Below are 19,535 nucleotides of genomic sequence, written 5' to 3'. Positions count from 1 at the left end.
GCCCTCTTTGGTTTTCATTCAGCAACACTAGCATTCCAGCAATTTTCTAGCATTTCATTATTTGAAGCTTGCATCACTATTTCGATTTAATATTAAGTTGTAAATTTGCGTGTATTATGCAAACAAATCGTAGAATTAGTATTAAAACGTGTTTAACTTGTGACGGAGCTGTCACTTTAAGGCACGGGAGCGCGCTCTCACGAGCACTTGAGTGCGCGTTCTCGCGCTCTTCAGTAAACATGGCTGCGCTCAGCAAGTCTATACCGCACAACTGCTATGAGATAGGACATACATGGAGCCCATCATGTACACTTTCAGCACTGCAAGTCACGGCCGGGGCACTGGAGGTCTCTCTCAAAATATATGCACCGTTGTATCTGGTAAGTATTTTGTGCGGTGGTTACAAAGGCGAGTTAGGTGACGTTAGCTAGCATTAAAGATCAATGACACTACTAGCTCATGTCTCGATTGCAACGAGATACCCAATATCTGTGGAAAGGATGTAGGTAAGTAAGGTTACAGTCTTCTAAAAGATCGCGAGAAGTCTTATATAATCATGGCTTGTGTGTCGGCTCAAGGGATCATCGCTAGTTCAATGCTGAATGGCGCTGAGAGAATAAGTTGTATACGAATGAACTACAAACCCATTTGGTGTGATTAGCTAACTACAGCCTTTACATGGTGCAAGAGTTCAGTGTGTTCGTTAGTGACCAGAGCTAATCAGGTAAAGCTGTATGACGGCATCACTGCTGTCCTGTCGTGTCCGGTGTTTCTGTACATGGTGTTTTCACTCCTCACACAAAGAACATTGTAGTAATGCGGAAATACTGTAAAATCCCTAAGAAATATCTAATGCATGCTTTAAAAAGTCCCAGGATGAAGCACCAGACTTAATTTGCATATTCGTTGAAACGTCATATTAATTTGCACATTAGTGTGTTTTTAAATTAACAACAAAAAAAGCTGATTTTTCTGAAGACATTTAAATTGAATATAGTTTTATATATATATATATATTTTTTTTTTACAAAATAATCTATTTCCTATAGAGGGAGTTCTCGGTTCCAGAAAAGAGTATGAAGATTATTGCTGTGTGTGGGTGGGACAAACAAATATTCAGCAACGATTGGTCACTTGAAAACAGTGCTGCTCAGTGATTGGTTATTGGGAGTATCAGCTCATGCAATGGGTCAGACTACACAAAACTGGTGGTCAGTCAACTGCACATGTGAACCTGAGAGCCTTAGTGAGTGCAGTACAGCTGTTAACATCAGCTCCAAAAATCACTAGATTAGTCACTAGGCTCGTTTTTTTTAAAAAAAAGTTAAGTAGGAAAATCTATTTCAGACCAGAGTATTGTCAAATTAGTTGTAATTAAAGGCTAATGAGTTACAAAACATCCATTAATTAAAAACTATACTTGTTATACAATCAACAAACGTGTGTTTCATATACAGTTGCAAGAAAAAGTATGTGAACCCTTTGGGATTACTTGGATTTCTGCATATATTGGTCATAAAATGTGTTCTGATCTTCATCTAAGTCACAACAATAGAAAAACACAGTCTGCTTAAACTAATACCGCACAAACATATGTTTTCATGTTTTTATTGAACACAACATGTAAACATTCACAGTGCAGGGTGGGAAAAGTATGTGAACCTTTGGGTTTAATAACTGGTTGACCCTCCTTAGGCAGCAATAACCTCGACCAAACGTTTCCTGTAGTTACAGATCAGACCTGCACAACGGTCAGGAGGAATTTTGGACCATTCCTCTTTACAGAACTGTTTCAGTGCAGCAATATTCTTGGGATGTCTGGTGTGAATCACACTCTTGAGGTCATGCCACAGCATCTCAATTGGGTTGAGGTCAGGACTCCACTCCAGAAGGCGTATTTTCTTCTGTTGAAGCCATACTGTTGTTGATTTACTTCTATGCTTTGGGTCGTTGTCCTGTTGCATCACCCATCCTCTGTTGAGCTTCAGTTGACGGACAGATGGTCTTAAGTTTTCCTGCAAAATGTCTTAATAATCTTTGGAATTAATTTTTCCGTCGATGACAGCAATCCATCCAGGCCCTGAGCAGCCCCAAACCATGATGCCCCCTCCACCACATTTCACAGTTGGGATGGGGTTTTGCCTCATGTGCTGTGCCTTTTTTTCTCCACACATAGCGTTGTGTGTTCTTTCCAAACAACTCAATTTTGGTTTCATCTGTCCACAGAATATTTTGCCAGTAGTGCTGTGGAACATCCAGGTGCTCTTTTGCAAACTTCGAACATGCTGCAATGTTTTTTTTGGACAGCAGTGGCTTCCTCCCATGAACTCCATTCTTGTTTAATGTTTTACTTATTGTAGATTAGTCAACAAAAATGTTAGCATGTGCCAGAGATTTCTATAAGTCTTTAGCTGACACTCCAGGATTCCTCTTCACCTCATTGAGCATTCTGCGCTGTGCTCTCACCTTTACAGGATGACCACGCCTAGGGAGAGTAGCAACAGTGCTGAACTTTCTCCATTTGTAGACAGTCTGTCCTACCATGGACACTTGAACATCAAGGCTTTTAGAAATACTTTTGTAACCCTTTTCAGCTTCATGCAAGTCAACAATTCTTGATCGTAGGTCTTCTGAGAGCTCTTTTGTGCAAGGCATGGTTCACATCAGGCAATGCTTCTTGAGATCAGCAAACTCAAAACTTTGTGTGTTTTTTATAGAGCAGCGCAGCTTTAACCAAAACATCCAATCTCAACACATTGATTGGACTCCAGGTTGGCTGACTCCTGGCTCCAATTAGCTCTTGGAGAAGTCATTAGCCTAGGGGTTCACATACTTTTTCCACCCTTCACTGTGAATGTTTACATGTTGTGTTAAAAAAAAAACATGAAAACATATAATGTTTGTGCGGTATTAGTTTAAGCAGACTGTGTTTTTCTATTGTTGTGACTTGGATGAAGATTAGAACACGATTTATGCAGAAATCCAAGTAATCCCAAAGGGTTCACATACTTTTTCTTGCAACTGTATGTCCATTAGACATGTGAGAGTTTGGGAACTTTGGGGATGTTCTGTAGGAGCTACAGAAATGCATATTATGAATCATGCTAGATTTAAGAAAACTGTCAAGCTAAAATCCTGTTAGAGAGGAGTTAGTAAGCTAAAATTCACAAGTCAAGTTTTTTCCGTACTTAATAGAAGCTCTTTGAACAGGTAGGTCCTTGAATACAGACAGTGACTCAGCTATTCAGACCTCAGAGGGGGAGTTCATTGCACCCGTTGGTGATATTACAGGATACACCCATTTTATAACACAATTATAATTGATTATGTGAATGAATAAATTGATCAAATCGATCAATCAATCAAATTTCTTACATATGTAATCCCTCTCTAGATTGCAGCGATCCTGCGAAGAAGGAAGAAAGACTACTATAAGAAGAGACTGATTCCTGAAATCCTGCAGTCTGCGTCGTTTCTTACCACAAATGGAGGCCTGTACATTGTCTTTTTCTGCCTCCTTAGGTAGGAGCACATCAACAGCCTTCTTTTTACAGTTGTTTGCAATTGACGCAAACCCATTTTACATGTCAGTTAAATAGTTTTCCAGACAGAGGAGCTTATCAGTTTTTGAATCTCTGCTCTTATCAACTGGTTGAAGTACAGGTTCAATATACAGAGTTATAAAGATTGCATTTCTGCTTCACAATCAAGACTCCCTCCCACCCTTTATAATAGTAAAATGGAAAAATAAAACAAAAAATTTTTTATTAAAACATATGTCCTACATATCCAGGGCTCCTTCTGTAAGAGTTATATATTGACAAATGTTGTGATTTATTTAAAAGAGAAGAAGTACATTTGAGGATGTCCCCATGCCAACTTTAGACAATAAGTACACTATTTTGTCAGGTCATATGGCTCAGTTTCTCAGTACAGTAGATTTTTTCAGGTCAGTAACTGACCCCCAAATAGGAACTTATGTCATAATGCTGATATTAAACTGCAGCCTATTGTCTGCACTCATGTTTCTTTAAAGAGAATGAATTTGCTTATGTCAACAGAATACACATCAGCCGTGTGCAAATTATGTCTGATGTGCAAATGTCTGACTGATCTTGTGGCAAAATGTTGTCGTTGAGCCTGATGGCTGGCTTTGTTAGATTTATATACTGTTGGAGCAAATTAAATCAGTGAAATGTGTCCAGATTTTTTGTGGTCAGCTTCTGTGTCTGTTTCTGACTGTGATCAACCATAACCCTAACCCTACCCACAGAAGTGTGATATTTTTATTCCCAAAGGTTTTTGAATGACCTGATTTTAAAGACTCTAAAATTGTACCAAGTTAGAGTTATATAATCAAATGTTTGTTAGTTAATGTTTAAATGATTGATTTTTTAAAATCTGATTGGAAAGAATTATATTGCAGTATATTTTGCGCAACAGTCAGGCAGTAATTCTGGCTGTAACATGAATGGTGGATTAATATTAATGCCCTTGTTCTAATACAGTATTGTATCTCTAGTAAGAGCTAATCACAGGGATTTATGTGGCAAATGCCCTACATAATATAAGACTAATAGTAAACAGAATTACAAAAGAAGAGACTTTTATTTGACTCTTATGGAAGGGAGGTCTCAATTGTAAAGAGAGAGGAACAGAGAGAGAATGAATGAATGACTGTTTATTGTAGCTAGGTTGATTTATTTTACTGGACCAATCTAGATCTAATCTAATATGAAAATGACTTTTTGATTAAAAATGTTTATCACTCTGATTAGGTAGTTGTGTCACACCACATATTTTTTTTATGGTTAATCTGTAACACTGTAATCTTATTTACCATGAACGTGTGCCTGCCTCCAAGCAAGAACTCATTCAGAGTTACAGTAAACTAAAAAATGTCTTTATTTAATTATTTCTGGATCTTTTTTTCATGGTCTGTAGCTTATTTTTTAAAGTGTAGTAAAACAAACACCTAAAAGTTAAAAAGAATTATACAAAAAAGAAATACATTCACTGGTTTCTTATAGCCACTTTATTATGTACTCCTGTTCATACATGCAGTTATCAGCCAATCATGTGACAGCACTGCATACATTCAGACATATGAACAACAGTCTTTAGAGTTTGCATAGAACAGTGTGAAAAAACCCCGCAACCTGTTAAAGGCACATCCAGCAGGTGGAAATGCCTTGTTCAGGTCACAGGAAAATGGGCAGACTGGTTGGGGCTGGCAGGAAGGCTATGATGACTCCAATAACTACTCTTTACAAAACTGGTGTGCAGAAAAGCATTTCATTATGCACTGAATTCGTTATTACAGTAATACCTGCATTCGTTATTACAGTAATACCTCTCAGATCCGCGTCTCACGATTCGCGACTCCACTGATCCGCAAAATCTTCATCGGAACCTAACTAATTTGCATCTGCGAATTTTTCGCAGACCGGCGAAATCCTCGCAAAATCCTGCAAAAGTGTTTACGGCTAATTTCGTAGCCATACATTTTCATGTTTTTTAATGCGAAATTATTAAGAAAAAATATTTTATTAATTGTCATTTTATGTTATTTTGTTTGTAAAATGTTATTTTAATGATATCGAACGTCGCTGATATACGTACAGTACAGCCATAATGACACGCTATTGGCTGGATGGGTTGAAAGTAGCCAATCACAGAGCATTAGCAGTTTTACCTAGCTGCTGATTGGCTGTTGCTTTGTATGCGTGATGTCGCGGTTCATCTCCCTGCACCTTGTACTTGGTTCAACACGCGCGTATATTCTGTAAGTGTGAATAAGTGATCTCAGTGATTTTTTCCTAGGTTTTTATACAGGCGATACTGTACTCTATTTTCACGTCAAACATTTATTTATTTTTTAAGGGTAATGTTTTAAGCTAACTTTTAAATGAAATTAAAGTGTTTTGGGAGCATGACTGGGGTATTACTGTATATACAAATGGAAGAAAGCAGGATTTTGTCCTCTGGTGGACCAGCAGCCCTGAGAACCAACCCAGCCACTGAGGGGTTAGCTCTAAGTGCCAGTCCCAACCCTGAATAAAGTGGAAGGGTTGTGCCGGGGAGGGCATCCAGTGTAAAACCTGTGCCATGTCAAATATTTGGGTTGGATGATCTGCTGTGTTGACCCCAAACAGGGAGCAACAGAAAGAACAACAAGAAGAGAGCGAGGTTTACAAAACTAGCCAAGTGGCCATTCAGAAAAAAAACCCCCAGAAAAACTATTTAAGACCTCATGGGCTGCTTGTTCCGTCATCATGATGTACTATTGTGAAATTTATCATTTAAATGTAATATTATAAAGTAATGTCATATAATACAAGTTTTCCTTGCTTGTTCTTTCTTAGAGGTTTTTAATATGCCCTCATATTATTACATGCATGGCTATGTAATCATAACTGTGACAGTTGTTAAACTAATTTATTATTACACAGCATAGAACTTTCATAGAAACAGAACAAATAGTGAAACGGGAAAGAGACAAGGGTATGATGAGACTCTGCTTGTTTTAAAATTTAGATACTATGTGATTCATGCAAAATGGCCAAGCAAAAACAAATAAAAAAAACTCAATCTATGGCAGTATATCCTTAGTAGAATTGGGGAAAATGGGGAAACCAAAGACCAGCCAACAAGGGATTGGGGAGAATGTGGGGTTAGAAATTTGTGCATGTGCAACATTTGTGAAAATTCACATAAACTGAGATAGATAAATGGAATGCATGCTTATATAAATCTGATCTTTTTTGTGCATACACCACATTTTAGTCTTAACCTTCATATATAAATTCCCTAGGACGTTTCTTGAGCATTGTTGAACATTTTATCAGGGTTCACAACTGATGAATGCAAGTCTCTGCTATTTTGTGCAAAATATACTACTGTTCTGTGTGCTAAGAGAGTTGATTTTTTTGCATCGATTTTAATTGCAATAATCGCATTTAATTCCAGTTATTTTCTTTTTGTCATACAGGAAGCTGCTGGGCTGTTTCTACTCCTGGTCATCAGGCTTTGGAGCTGCACTACCGGCTTCATACATCGCTATTCTGATAGAGCGCAAAAGCAGGTGTGCTAGGATTCCTACCCTTGTCTGAATATTGATATACTAACTTGACAACAATCAATATTATAAACAAATAAATGCTAGATACAATTCTCTGTAAACATATTAGAACAGCAAGCACTATTGTACATTATGACTGTAGAAAAGACATTGTTTATAATCATTTATAATCATACTCTGTGGTGTTTATAATCATTTATAATCACACTCTGTGGTGTTTATAATAATTTATAGTCACACTCTGTGGTGTTTATAATAATTTATAATCACACTCTGTGGTGTTTATAATAATTTATAGTCACACTCTGTGGTGTTTATAATCATTTATAATCACACTCTGTGGTGTTTATAATCATTTATAATCACACTCTGTGGTGTTTATAATCATTTATAATCACACTCTGTGGTGTTTATAATCATTTATAATCACACTCTGTGGTGTTTATAATTATTTATAATCACACTGTGGTGTTTATAATCATTTATAATCACACTCTGTGGTGTTTATAATCATTTATAATCACACTCTGTGGTGTTTATAATCATTTATAATCACACTCTGTGGTGTTTATAATCATTTATAATCACACTCTGTGGTGTTTATAATCATTTATAATCACACTCTGTGGTGTTTATAATCATTTATAATCACACTCTGTGGTGTTTATAATCATTTATAATCACACTCTGTGGTGTTTATAATCATTTATAATCACACTCTGTGGTGTTTATAATCATTTATAATCACACTCTGTGGTGTTTATAATCATTTATAATCACACTCTGTGGTGTTTATAATCATTTATAATCACACTCTCCGGTGTTTATAATCATTTATAATCACACTCTGTGGTGTTTATAATCATTTATAATCACACTCTGTGGTGTTTATAATCATTTATAATCACACTCTGTGGTGTTTATAATCATTTATAATCACACTCTGTGGTGTTTATAATCATTTATAATCACACTCTCCGGTGTTTATAATAATGTATAATCACACTCCGGTGTTTATAATAATTTATAATCACACTCTGTGGTGTTTATAATCATTTATAATCACACTCTGTGGTGTTTATAATCATTTATAATCACACTCTGTGGTGTTTATAATCATTTATAATCACACTCTGTGGTGTTTATAATCATTTATAATCACACTCTCCGGTGTTTATAATAATTTATAATCACACTCTCCAGTGTTTATAATCATTTATAATCACACTCTGTGGTGTTTATAATTATTTATAATCACACACTCCGATGTTTATAATAATTTATAATCACACTCTGTGGTGTTTATAATCATTTATAATCACACTCTGTGGTGTTTATAATCATTTATAATCACACTCTCCGGTGTTTATAATAATGTATAATCACACTCCGGTGTTTATAATAATTTATAATCACACTCTGTGGTGTTTATAATCATTTATAATCACACTCTGTGGTGTTTATAATCATTTATAATCACACTCTGTGGTGTTTATAATCATTTATAATCACACTCTGTGGTGTTTATAATCATTTATAATCACACTCTGTGGTGTTTATAATCATTTATAATCACACACTCCGATGTTTATAATAATTTATAATCACACTCTGTGGTGTTTATAATCATTTATAATCACACTCTGTGGTGTTTATAATCATTTATAATCACACTCTGTGGTGTTTATAATCATTTATAATCACACTCTGTGGTGTTTATAATCATTTATAATCACACTCTCCGGTGTTTATAATAATTTATAATCACACTCTCCAGTGTTTATAATCATTTATAATCACACTCTGTGGTGTTTATAATCATTTATAATCACACTCTGTGGTGTTTATAATCATTTATAATCACACTCTCCGGTGTTTATAATAATTTATAATCACACTCTCCAGTGTTTATAATCATTTATAATCACATTCTGTGGTGTTTATAATTATTTATAATCACACACTCCGATGTTTATAATAATTTATAATCACACTCTGTGGTGTTTATAATCATTTATAATCACACTCTGTGGTGTTTATAATCATTTATAATCACACACTCCAATGTTTATAATAATTTATAATCACACTCTGTGGTGTTTATAATCATTTATAATCACACTCTGTGGTGTTTATAATCATTTATAATCACACTCTGTGGTGTTTATAATCATTTATAATCACACTCTGTGGTGTTTATAATCATTTATAATCACACTCTGTGGTGTTTATAATCATTTATAATCACACTCTGTGGTGTTTATAATCATTTATAATCACACTCTGTGGTGTTTATAATCATTTATAATCACACTCTGTGGTGTTTATAATCATTTATAATCACACTCTGTGGTGTTTATAATCATTTATAATCACACTCTGTGGTGTTTATAATCATTTATAATCACACTCTCCGGTGTTTAAAATCATTTATAATCACACTCTGTGGTGTTTATAATCATTTATAATCACACTCTCCGGTGTTTAAAATCATTTATAATCACACTCTCCGGTGTTTATAATCATTTATAATCACACTCTGTGGTGTTTATAATCATTTATAATCACACTCTCCGGTGTTTATAATCATTTATAATCACACTCTCCAGTGTTTATAATCATTTATAATCACACTCTCCGGTGTTTATAATCATTTATAATCACACTCTCCAGTGTTTATAATCATTTATAATCACACTCTCCGGTGTTTATAATAATTTATAATCACACTCTCCAGTGTTTATAATCATTTATAATCACACTCTGTGGTGTTTATAATTATTTATAATCACACACTCCAATGTTTATAATAATTTATAATCACACTCTGTGGTGTTTATAATAATTTATAATCACACTGTGGTGTTTATAATCATTTATAATCACACTCTGTGGTGTTTATAATCATTTATAATCACACTCTGTGGTGTTTATAATCATTTATAATCACACTCTGTGGTGTTTATAATCATTTATAATCACACTCTGTGGTGTTTATAATCATTTATAATCACACTCTGTGGTGTTTATAATCATTTATAATCACACTCTGTGGTGTTTATAATCATTTATAATCACACTCTCCGGTGTTTAAAATCATTTATAATCACACTCTGTGGTGTTTATAATCATTTATAATCACACTCTCCGGTGTTTAAAATCATTTATAATCACACTCTCCGGTGTTTATAATCATTTATAATCACACTCTGTGGTGTTTATAATCATTTATAATCACACTCTCCGGTGTTTATAATCATTTATAATCACACTCTGTGGTGTTTATAATCATTTATAATCACACTCTCCGGTGTTTATAATCATTTATAATCACACTCTCCAGTGTTTATAATCATTTATAATCACACTCTCCGGTGTTTATAATCATTTATAATCACACTCTCCAGTGTTTATAATCATTTATAATCACACTCTCCGGTATCAACCAAATGAGGATGGGTTCCCTTTTGCATCTGGTTCCTCTCAAGGTTTCTTCCTCTTACCATCTAAAGGAAGTTTTTCCTCACCACACTCGCCTCCAGCTTGCTCATTGGGGATTGGGATTGGGATTGATACAAATAAATTTAAATATAAATAAGTCTAATATTAATCTTGAACATTTTGTGCTATATTTCTTATGTTCTGTGAAGCTGCTTTGAGAGAATGTCCGTTGTTAAAAGTGCTACACAAATAAAATTGAATTGAATTGAATTATATATCGAAAGCATTTGGATTTAAGATCTAAGGATGAATTTGATGAGCAACCTAGAACACTGCACTTTCGGTGGCAGAAAAGCCCATTTTTAGGTGAGCATAAGTACAGGAACAGTTAGTGTTAAAGTAAATAACACACAATTGCGCTTTTTGACCATATGGTATACAGCTATATTAGGAAAATTTGAGTCTGGCCCCTCAAGGTTTCTTCTTTATGATGTCACGGGGAGTTTTTCCTTGCCACCATTGCCTCTGGCATTTTCATTAGAAAATACATTTATACGTTTTAAATTTATTTGACGATGATCATTAATGAACATGCTATAAAAATGAAATTGAATTGGACTTAATATTTGGCTGCAGATCCCTTGCTTGAACTGCATCAAGCCAGTGACCAAACTGATGCATTCATCTTTTGTGATGCTTTACCAGACTTGTAAAACAGCTTCTGTCAGATTTTTGTTTTAAACTTTCACTTTCACTAAGACTGATAAAGTCTTTTGTTGTGGATCATTGTCTTGCTGTATGATGAAGTTGCTCTCAATAAGACTGGATATATTTCTCTGTAAATTAGCAGACAGAATGTTTCTATTGAGTTCTTTATTTAGTTTTGAGATCATCAGCAGTTTCTGAAGACCAACAACTACACCATGTTCAAAGTTTTTTTTTTTACCCTTACTCTGATGTTTGATGTGAACATTAAACAAAGCTCTTGGAGACATTGAGTTGCTGCCACATGATTGGCTCATTGCTTGAATATACATGTGTATGCAGTGTTCCTAATAAAGTGAATATGTATGTCTTTTTTTTGCTAAGTCTTACACAGTGTTTAATTTCTGTCTCACTGCAGGAGAGGACTTTTAACAATATATATGGCAAACCTGGTGAGAGACTTAAGAATTGAATCATGAACATTAATAGATATGTTGCAGATTTTATATTATACTAACCATTATGTAATGTCTGCTAATTTCTAGGCAACTGAGACAGTATTTCGGATGGCTGTCACACGAGGCATCATTAACCCTTTAAAACATGGAGAGGTACACTGCCAGATTTTATTGCCTCTTTTTTTAGTAGAAGTATAAAACATTCTAAATCTTATACTGCAGAACACTGTACTGATATAAGCTAACTTATATATAATAATTGGGTGAATAATTACACTGACCAGGCATAACATTATGACCACCTATCTAATATTGTGTTGGTCCTCCTTTTGTTGCAAAAACCAGCATTAACTTCTTCAGCAATTTGAGCAACAGTAGCACGTCTGTTGGATCAGATCACACGGGCCAGCCTTCACTCCCCATGTGTGTCAATGAGCCTTGGCTGCCTGTGACCCTGTCGCCGGTTCACCACTGTTCTTTTCTTGGACCACTTATGATAGATACTGACCACTGCAGACTGGGAACACCCCACAAGAGCTGCAGTTTTGGAGATGCTCTGATCCAGTGGTCTAGCCATCACAATTTGGTCCTCAACTCCTTACACTTGCCTATTTTTTCTGCTTCTAACACATCAACTTTGAGTACAAAATGTTCACTTGCTGCCTAATATATCCCACCCACTAACAGGTGCCCACCCACTGCTCATAACGTTATGCCTGATCGGTGTAGTTAATAATCAGGTGAATCCTGCATGGAGGTGTATATTTGCTTTTTTCTTATGCTAGCATGTGAATTTAATGTTGCATCGGTCTGACATTGCATGGGTCTGACATTCTCAATCTCCGTGGACATCTCACTTTTCAGGTTCTCCTTTTCTGTATAACTGCGTCACTCTACATGTTTTTCTTCAGGTGAGTGCAAAAGGAATGTGGTGTTAAAGATAACACTGGAAGTCTGTTGGTGATTTGTAGATACTTGACATATTTGCTTCATTTCCAGATGTAAAGATGGACTTAAGGGTTTTGCTTTCTCAGCATTAAAGTAAGTATTTGTACTGCTTGTTTTTAATTAGTTGTTAAGAGCTGTTATTTTTTATTTAATTCTTTTGTTTGTCATGGTAGGTTTATTGTAGGGAAGGAGGAGATTCCCACACATTCCACACTGTCTGAGCTGACCAGTGCGTCTCGCTCAGAAAGACCAGTTTTACCTTCAACAGATGCGGAACAGCCTTCATCCTGTGGAAGGACCATCACTGCTCTGGCTCGCAGGCTGCTAGATTCTCTGTGAGTATACAAGCAATGTTTATGTAAGATCTGATTTGAAATATTTTTGCAGTCCAACTTCCAACTTTTACTTAAATGAATAAACAACTGTTGCAGTTTAATGCTTGTTTGCATGCTCTGGACTGTGCTGTTCCCTTTTAGATGCAAACATGGACCCAGGCATAGGTGTTGCAAACACTACCAAGACAACTGCTTCTCCTATTGCATCAAAGTAAGAGTCTGTGCCCTTTCTTAGATCCGCTGCTAATGTGTTTGTATGTTTGCGTGAGTTTATGTGAAGAAGACAGAAGGCTTGCTTTGGATTAGCGGATCTTGTGGTCAGGACGTTAATTGCCACTAAACATTTGACTGTAAGTCATCGGCTAAGTGTGTAAAGGTTCTTTCTGTAACATTTCATAAAACTTTTATAACTAATTGTGGTCAAAAATTTGTGGACACCTGATCATAGCACTCACATGTGCTTCTTGAATATCCTGCTCCAGATATACTGTATTTCCCCATTGCTGTTATAATAATCTACACTTTCCTGGGAAGGCTTTCCTCTAGATTTTGGAGCAAGGCTGTGAGGATTTGCCCATTCATCCTTAAGTGTGTTAATGAGGTCAGCCACTGACGTGGGGAGAAGAAGCCCAGTCAGTGATTCAGTTCATCACAAAGGTGTTCAGTGGGGTTGAGGTCAGGTCTCTGTGCAGGTCACTCAAGTTCTTCAGCTCTAACCATGGCTTCATGTACAGTGATGTTGTCATGTTTGGGCCCATTCGTTGCAGTGAAGGGTATCTTCAATATTATGTCATACAAAACCATCCAGGCTGCTCCCAACTTTGTGGGCACAATTTGTGGAAGAACTCCTTATGGGTGTGATGGTCAGGTGAACACAAACCTTTGGCCATTCAGTGTAAGAATGAGTACATTAATAAATGATCTAATTCATTATATTAAATATTATTATTAAGCAAGTTTATAATAAATATGATTTTACTTATAATTTATTATGGTATCTATAGTATATTTTCATGTCTGCCAGGTCTAGTAGCATTACAGCAACTAAAGACCCACCTCTACCTAAAGTACTTAAATAAGTACTTAAAAATAGTAATTTCTTGCTATCTTGCCTCCCCAATAAAGTTTTTACACTGATGTTATTATTAGTTCATGACCTAGTGAACTATTATCAGGAAGAATTCATTGATAGACTTGATTAAACAACCTGCGATGGTACAGACCTTTACTGCACTCACTACATTTATGGCTTTTGTCAGACACCCTTATCCAGAGCAACATGAACGATAAGGGTGTCTGACAAAATGTCATAAATGTAGTGAGTGCAGTAAAGGCCTGTACCATCGCAGGTTGTATCAAAGAATATGAGAACTGAAATCTGCTCTAGAGATATAAACTGATATAAACTTTTGTGTGTGTCTGAAGGGATTCATCCGCATGTTTAGCGTGGGCTACCTCATCCAGTGCTGTCTGAAGGTTCCGTCAACATTTAGGCATGTTTTCACCAAACCCTCTCGTGTTCTATCACTACTCTACAATAAGGAGAATTTCCAGCTGGGAGCCTTTCTCGGTTCTTTCGTCAGCATTTACAAGGTAGAGACTGCCTGTAATTTTTAATATATATGACAGATAGTGTGTGTTTTATTCACTGCCTGCAACTTTGGATTTTGTTCATTTTTAATGCTTGAAATTGTTCACTTTCTCGGTTTCTGTTGTTTGTTTTGTTTTACTTCTTCCCCTGCTTGAAGGGAACCAGCTGTTTCCTTCGGTGGGTGCGTAACCTTGATGATGAGCTTCATGCACTTATAGCAGGTATATTCCTTTGTGTGTGTTTTCACTGTGTGGTTTCCATTCTGCTTTTGAGTGATCTCATCTCCTGTTTTCTTCTTTCAGGTTTTCTCGCTGGCATCTCCATGTTCTTCTATAAGAGCACCACCATCTCAATGTATCTCTTTTCCAAGCTTGTGGAGGTGACTTTAATTTACATATTATTACAGTTTATTTTCATACAATAGCTTTTACTGGTGCATCTTCAAGCTACATTAACTTTTTTACACAAGTTAGTACACTTAACGTAAGTAGTTTAAATATATTATATATAATATAATATAAGCCAGGATCATATCTGGCATTGGTAATCACTGTCTTTCTTTGCATTACATTGTATTTTTATCATCTCCTGCCAGACCATGTACTTCAAAGGAATCGAGGCAGGACACTTCCCCTACTTCCCTAATTCTGACACATTAATCTATGCCATCTCAACCGCCATCTGCTTTCAGGCTGTAAGTCCTCTGCACTGCACTCAGGGGTCTTTCAAGACCCTCAGTAATTTATCTAACCTTAATGTAAGATTATTCTATCTGTGAAAAAAAAACTGTCTGACTGTGTCTTCCCTTATGCATGTGGTGGCCTTTGGAAACCCTTCAAGTGGTCATATATTGACATTTTGTCTCTATATATACACTAAATGACCGAAATATGTGGACACCAGACCAATCACATCCATATGAACGTGTTAACGATCCTCTTCTAGTGAAGTGAAATCTTAATGGCGCACCATACAAAGACATTTGTGTGCAGTTTGGGGAAGGTCCCTTATGTGGGTGTGATGATCAGATGTCTACATACTTTTAGCCATCGGTGTCCAAAGTCCGACCCCAGGGCAAACATTGCCTGCAGATCTTCAGTATGTTAACAGGTTTACTGCTTCTCTCTTGAAATGAACATTTTGCAATTTTCACTTTCACCTGAGGGTGGCAGCAGAGTGTAAAAGTTAATTAACTGTTAAAGCTGCAGATAAATGCAAACTGGAAACAACTAAGCATTTTGCGAGGCAGTGTGTGAGTCCTTAACTAAAGTGGGTATTAAAAATGACCATGTTTTATGATTATGTGGATTCCTCAAAATGTTTTGAGAAATTTAAAGTCATATTTCTTATTTAATTTCAACTCTAATATACTAGGGTACATGTAATGTGACTATACTGTACACACACACACATACACACACATATTCTAATTTGTTAAACACATCTAGGCGTAAATATCAGGACAGGAAAGCTTAAACTTAAATTTACTGACATTCACTGATATTTATTGATCTCCAACAATTTTGCGATCAAATCCAAATATCTTTAGTGTATGAACATAGCAAAAACAAAAGAACAGCCTTGCTCTTTCAATACTTTTCCGATGAGGTCTATTCTGTCTCCCTTTGAAAAAAGTTTAGACAACCCTGTTTTTTGGCCATATATTATATTTTTGGTACAGTTAAAAATAGAGGTTTTCCTGAACTCTCTCAGGAATCTTTACAAGCAGGAAGTTATTAATAATTTTGCATTTTATATTTTTAGACCAGATATTATATGATACAAGCTGTATGTATACATACTTAATTATATATTTTAGGTTTTAGTTTGTATTTTAAAATCTCTTTACAGTCCAGTTCCAGGATCAGTTAGTCCAGGACCATCAAACATGAATGAATGAATATATATATATATATATATATATATATATATATATATATATATATATATATATAATATATTATTTGCTATATTGATCAATCAGCATTTTGGTGCCATATCAAAGTAGATTAAAGCACATGTTGTATCGAACCTCAGTGCTAATGTTCCTCTGCATCTGGAACATGTTCCTATTTTTCGTTAGTGAAAGCTGAATATTTGTGACTGGACATATTTTCATTCATATTTATGTCATTTATCAAAAGTGTCTTACAAAATGTACACTTTGTGTCCGAACTAGTATTTAAATATATACTATAATAAAGGTATCACATTATCAGATTAGTTCAGCATAAGCCCAGTTGTTTACATTAGTTTTGCATCATTTTCTGAGTTTTGGATGTTTTGTTTGATCCTTCTAGGCGGTGATGGAAGTGCAGAATCTGCGACCATCATACTGGAAGTTTCTCTTGCGATTGACAAAGGGCAGGTCAGTATGTATAGACTGCATTGCTTTGCTTGCTGCTTATTATCAGGAGCTGAGGCAGAGTGTGTGGGTGTTTTTGGTGTGGGTGATATTTTCTGGCAAAAATAAAGCAAACTGAAAACGAGCTGAAGCCAGAGTTTAGCTAAGCATGTTAGATAACCTCCAGCTTATTATTATTATTTTTTTTAATCTTCAGGTTTGCTCTGATGAACAGAAAAGTGCTGGATGTGTTCGGGACTGAGGCTTCTAGACACTTTAAAGACTTCACTCCCAAATTGGACCCCAAATACACACTGTTTATTCAGGATGCCTACATGCAACTGAGTTAACAAGCCATGGAAACCACTGCAGTGACCACCCAGGCAGCCTCTTTCAACAAATAATGTGAATATCAATGCACTGGTTGCTAGTATGAAATTCTGGCATTGCTCAAAGGCAGTATTAAATCCTCCTATCCTTTCATAATCCTTGGAGTTTAATTGGAACTATGTCTTACCACAATTAAAGTGATTTTAATGTTGCCAGAATTAAGGCTTGTAGGTGTAAGGTTTCTCATCATTCAGTCATTACAAGTGTGGTGTTGAGACCATAATTTTTGTTCTAGTTGATTATGAATCCTTGACATAATGCCTTAATTTCAGATGTGATTTTAAACTAGGTTGCTTAGATATGGAAGAATGTGTAACACTGTTGTAACTATATTCTGTGGAACAATCAGGCCTTTCATTTGCTCAAGTCACGATGTATGAGCAAATGTCTATCTGCCACATGTTTTGGACAAGAATCAGGGTTTACTCTGTAGTGGAATTAAACGTTTATGCTATGTAAGCCTACTGACATTTTCTGAAGTACATAAAACATTGCTTGAAGGCATTCAAGAGGAGAACAGTAACATAATTTAAGTTGAACCCTATTTGCCCAAAATCAGCACTAACTGGGTATAAAAACCAGATTCACATAATGAAACACATAGAATGTGTGTATAATTACAGAAACAGTATAGTAGCACAGATTATCTTTAATTTTAATAAATTTAGTGATTATCTATGTAATCAAAATATTCTACTTGTATGAAACTTTAATTTATGTAAAATCGTTGCTGTTTCTATAAGTAAAGAATTTATATTAAAATGTCTTCCACTGCATTACTGTGATAGTTTTATTTGTTGTTCTTCTGAACAAAAAAACACAGACTAGACAAATGTCTTGCAGATTGAATAAAAGGTCAAAATTTTTGTTTAGCTGCTTCTTAAAGTCTTTTGTTTCTTCATGTCTCTGTAACAGCAATACAGGAAATATTATATAGAAGAGCTACGTGTGACCATAACAGCTATGTGTGATCTATTATTAATACTATTCATTAATAGTTTTAAATATGCTATGCTAAATTTACAGTTATGAAAAACAGTCCGAGAAAGGCATAAAAGATCATTTCAGATCTGGAGAAGGATGCTCAGAACAAATAAGGAGTGTTAGAGATCTCAAACTGTTAAGAGGAGTGAGGCAGAAAAGAGGAAAGAGATGTATGTCGGTCCAATGATGAGTTCAGAAAGACATGCAGGGTTGATCATGCTCTTATCCTATCTTTTCATGACAGATTTTAACTAGTTAATAAATACAGTGAAAACAATAAAATACCACCCACCTGACGGAGACATATCTGTTGGCTCTGTACAATTGATCTTGAGAAAAATGGCACTATGCAATATGTAGACTTTAAATATAAAACATTTAACAATTTCAAACAGCGATTCCTCCTTATATACAACGAATCATGGTATTGGTAGTTGTGAGTTAAGCTTGATCTCTTGGTTATGTTTGTTCCATATTCTTTTCGGATTTTAATAATGTATTGTATGGTGCTCTATTGGAATGTTCCAGGAGCATGTGCATTAATATTGAGATCACGTGACACACAGGAGGAACTCATTCAGATAATCTTCTGAGGCATCACAAATAAATTATAAATAATTTTGCAAACTACATCGCTTTTCAATATTATGGACATTTTTTTTTAGTGTAAACTGATTTATGACATATAAATGTCATTTACCTGTCAAATCAATTTATGTCATTATATTGATGTAATATAATATAATTCATTCATTTAAAAATAATTGGTGTAGAAATTGGGGAATTTCTTAAGCAAGGCACTACACATATCGCCCTTGTTCTCTAATTTGGGGGGAGGTTTTGTTAGAAAGCCTGACATTTTTGTCCACTTGAGGGCGATGTGGTACTTTGCTGAAATCATTTCCAACATCCATTGTTTTGATGAAGGTTGTGTAAATGATCAGTTTGTAACTTTGAAAAATAATCTGGATCCAAACAAGTACAATATGTATAGCTTCTATTATTTTAACTACCTTTCATGACTTATCTCTTTTCAATCTGTCTTCACTTGACTTAATCTCCTGGATGTACAGTATGCTATACCAAAGGGCTGAGCCATGTTCTTCACACCAGCAGTTAGTTAGCTTCCCAAAGTCATAGGATCAAGGCACATAAGCAGCACAGGATTCAACCATGTGCTGTTCACATGATCTCGCCTAAGCTCTGGCTTGCCTGGGGAAAGAAAAGTTCTAATAGCCAGGACTTGTGCATCATCACC

The 19,535-nt window shown here is 35.4% G+C and overlaps 1 protein-coding gene across 1 annotated transcript; it reads left to right on the top strand.

The window, feature by feature from the left end:
• The first annotated feature begins 209 nt into the window (after window positions 1-209).
• tmem135 (transmembrane protein 135) lies at window positions 210-18,140 on the top strand. The gene is made up of 15 exons (XM_058412216.1): window positions 210-380; window positions 3,395-3,522; window positions 6,992-7,084; window positions 11,646-11,679; window positions 11,773-11,838; window positions 12,550-12,596; window positions 12,685-12,726; window positions 12,807-12,968; window positions 13,110-13,179; window positions 14,394-14,561; window positions 14,717-14,780; window positions 14,862-14,938; window positions 15,155-15,253; window positions 16,860-16,927; window positions 17,121-18,140. The coding sequence occupies exons 1-15, from the start codon at window positions 240-242 to the stop codon at window positions 17,251-17,253; spliced, it is 1,392 nt and encodes a 463-aa protein (XP_058268199.1). The 5' UTR covers window positions 210-239; the 3' UTR covers window positions 17,254-18,140.
• The last annotated feature ends 1,395 nt before the right edge of the window (window positions 18,141-19,535 follow it).

Source organism: Hemibagrus wyckioides, linkage group LG16, assembly GCF_019097595.1.
Source record: "Hemibagrus wyckioides isolate EC202008001 linkage group LG16, SWU_Hwy_1.0, whole genome shotgun sequence".
In the NCBI taxonomy this organism is placed as follows: Eukaryota; Metazoa; Chordata; class Actinopteri; order Siluriformes; family Bagridae; genus Hemibagrus; species Hemibagrus wyckioides.
Note: the sequence above shows the minus strand (reverse complement) of the source record. Positions and strands in the feature narration are given on the sequence as shown.

Bases quoted from the DNA above. Each gene is read 5' to 3' on its own strand.
- tmem135 (XM_058412216.1), top strand. From the start codon at position 240: ATGGCTGCGCTCAGCAAGTCTATACCGCACAACTGCTATGAGATAGGA. The intron at 11,680-11,772 runs GTGAGAGACTTA...GCTAATTTCTAG, and splicing joins CAATATATATGGCAAACCTG to GCAACTGAGACAGTATTTCG. The intron at 12,727-12,806 runs GTAAGTATTTGT...TTGTCATGGTAG, and splicing joins TTTGCTTTCTCAGCATTAAA to GTTTATTGTAGGGAAGGAGG.